Below are 2,807 nucleotides of genomic sequence, written 5' to 3'. Positions count from 1 at the left end.
TTGAACACATATGAAGACGTCAGGGGAAAAACAAGCTCAGTCACATTTTGCAAACTTTTCAGGAAATAGATTTTAAAGTTTAAAGTCTAGTTTCTAAGTTAGTTTTAAGGTCAGGTTATTTTTTAAATGCTATTGTTAATATTTAACTCTTTTAATTTCACTATTTAATAGTGTATTTAAAAAAAAATAAATATTAACATCAACGTTTTTAAAATATTTGGTTAAAGTACAGTTTTTACAGTGAAAAAACAGGCTCAGTCCCGGACTGAGCCTGTTCTTCCCCATCGTACTAAACGAGGATTGAGACTAGGATAGTTAACACAAACCCAAGTCCAAAATAATACAGATATTTATTTTACATATAAAACTTAGCACATTGAAAATATAATTTAATTTGGATTGCTTCATTTAAGACCCTAATTTTATTCATCCAAATGGGGAAGATTGGTGAAGTATTCTTGGGCAGCACTACTACAAAATATCTTTAAATCTTTCAAGTCATTGTATTTGGCCTTCTTGATAGGCAGTGGACCTGTAACAAAATAATAAATTGCAATAAGGCCTAGCAAGTTAAAATTGTTTAACAGTTAAATTAGGTTCTTTAAAATGTTCACTTACCATCATAAGATTTTTCTGGCATTAGAAATTCATTTTCAGCACATACTGTTGAAGAATGGGTTTTTTTTCTTTGGCAGGATTGAACATTTGTCCCACGCTGCATAGTAAGAACTCCTCAGCATCAATTTTTGTTCATTACCATTGCCTTCCTTGGAAATTTTAAGCTCCTTTATAGTCCTGGTAGCAAATGGGCATTTTTTCATATATAATGTGTCCAAGAATTTTGTCCACTGTCTACAGAATTGATTGTCAATACTCACAACTTTAAAGGGAAAAGGGTTCTTTCTAGCATTTTCAAAAACTTCAATCCAATCTGAAGGAAGTTCTGCCTTAGATTTTGTGTTGACAAGCCCCATATTCTTGTCGCATTCCATGTATGAATGGCCACGCACAGGGAATGTTACTTTGATGGAGTCAAGTTTCTTTGCTTCATAAACAAGATAATGTAAAAATCTTATCATTGTGAAGTTTTTGTTCTGGCCCGAGCAAGAGTCACAGAATATGTGAAGGTGTCTAATTTTTTTCATCCAGATGTTCATAGACAAAATTGTGTAGGAAAGAAGAAACATCATCACTCCCTTTCTTTCCTTCAGTCTCAGGATATAGGTAAAAAATACTTTTCGCACTAGACAACTCATGTATGTTAAAAGCATACATTGATAACTGCCGCTTGTAGTAGATGTCATTAGTGGTAATATTCGGCAATTGTAAATTCTTACCAAAGTCCATACTTATGGCCTCATGTTCCACTGATTGCTTACATAATTGTTTGGCACGTGTTTTCCTTTTGTAGAACACATCTGCTTTGATTTTGTGGAGTTTTGCTTCATTTTCAAGAGAAGTTATTTCCTTATTAATGTTAGCAACATCATCGGATTCTCTGTTATTTTTTAATTGTTTCTGTAGCCCTGTAATTTTGGCCGTTAGTTCATCGCACTTACTGCAAGTGTCAGTTCTGGGGTAGCCAAAACTGATGTTAAAGTCACTGCAAAAACATTGTCTATATGTTTCATATGATACCTTTGCATTTGGATATTTTGTCTGAAACATTTGATGCATTTTCGAAACATTCAATTCTTCAGGTAGGTAGGTTTTGTTACTTTTGTGGAGGCTATAGTGCGATGATCTTCCTTTAAATGATTGTATGTGATCACGTATAAGATCTACAGTTTCATTAGATACTCTATGTGGCCTATTTAAATGTTTACCACGTTTGTCCTTTGGTGATGTGCCAGCAGATTTAAGACTCTTAACCAAGAACTCAACTTTGGCTTTGGAAATTCCGTGAATAGAAATGAATGCCTTACGACAAATGCTTTCTTCTACTAACATGTTATCTTTCAATACTCGTACTTTATAGGCATAAGATGCTTGATTTTCTCTAGCATTTTCTACTCTAGGCCTTCTACGCTGAACAGGTATGACAGTTATTAACCCACATAAATAGCTATTTTGTTCATCATGTGACCTCATAAGATTAAAGTCGGAGAGAATCTTATTCCGAGATGTCTCATTTACTCGTCTGAAACAGCCACGCAAACACTGACAGTCACTGCCCATTTCATGGCTTTGAATTTTTAGCATTTTACTCACAGCCGACATCCTGCCATATTTTTTTTTCCGTTTTTTTTGAAAGCTGCTCGTTGGTTTGCTTTGTTGCAGCAAGGCATTGCACTTGAGGAATATCGTCCTCTCCACTATCCATGCCAATAACTTAAATATACAAGGCCTAAGCAATATATCTACAGTTATCTTGCTACTCACACAACTAATGTTTGGAGGTTATGTTGAATTTGCACTTGTTCTGACACATTCACTAAAAAAATTAGCCTACATCACATTTCCCTCTTTAGCTCAACTACAAACATAAAAACATAAGCTTACTATCTTCACTTGCAGAGGAACTTTACAATCATAACAGAGTGAACATGTTAACAGGATTAACTTTTAAAACAACACCACCAATCCAATCCAAGAAAGACAAAATAAACAGATCAGCTGATCCCACTCCCACAGTTCTCAGCTGGACTGAGCCTTTTTTTCCCCACAAAAGTAGGACTAAGCTCGTTCTTCCCCAGGACGTGGATTTTTCTTATTCTTATTACTAGGGGACTGAGCTTGTTTTTGCCCAAAATTGATGTATAGATATGTTTAACAATGTTCAATTTTATTATAAATAGAAAAAAACG

At 34.6% G+C, this 2,807-nt stretch overlaps 1 protein-coding gene across 2 annotated transcripts; it reads right to left on the bottom strand.

Annotated features, from left to right (window-relative positions):
* Positions 1-331: 331 nt before the first annotated feature.
* On the bottom strand, positions 332-2,229 carry LOC124367709. Of its 2 annotated transcripts, none has more exons than XR_006922927.1 (2): positions 619-2,229; positions 332-532 (listed from the first exon to the last, which is right to left on the bottom strand). XR_006922927.1 is itself a non-coding variant. In XM_046824782.1 (2 exons), exons 1-2 carry the CDS (start codon positions 719-721, stop codon positions 423-425), a joined length of 213 nt encoding a protein of 70 aa, XP_046680738.1. In that variant the 5' UTR covers positions 722-1,752; the 3' UTR covers positions 332-422. The 2 variants fall into 2 exon arrangements, 1 of the variants encoding a protein (XP_046680738.1); XM_046824782.1 differs by having other exon boundaries at positions 619-1,752.
* Between the last annotated feature and the right edge of the window lie 578 nt (positions 2,230-2,807).

Source organism: Homalodisca vitripennis, chromosome 8, assembly GCF_021130785.1.
Source record: "Homalodisca vitripennis isolate AUS2020 chromosome 8, UT_GWSS_2.1, whole genome shotgun sequence".
Taxonomy (NCBI): Eukaryota; Metazoa; Arthropoda; class Insecta; order Hemiptera; family Cicadellidae; genus Homalodisca; species Homalodisca vitripennis.
The sequence above is the reverse complement of the archived record's forward strand: the minus strand, read 5'-3'. Positions and strand labels throughout refer to the sequence as shown.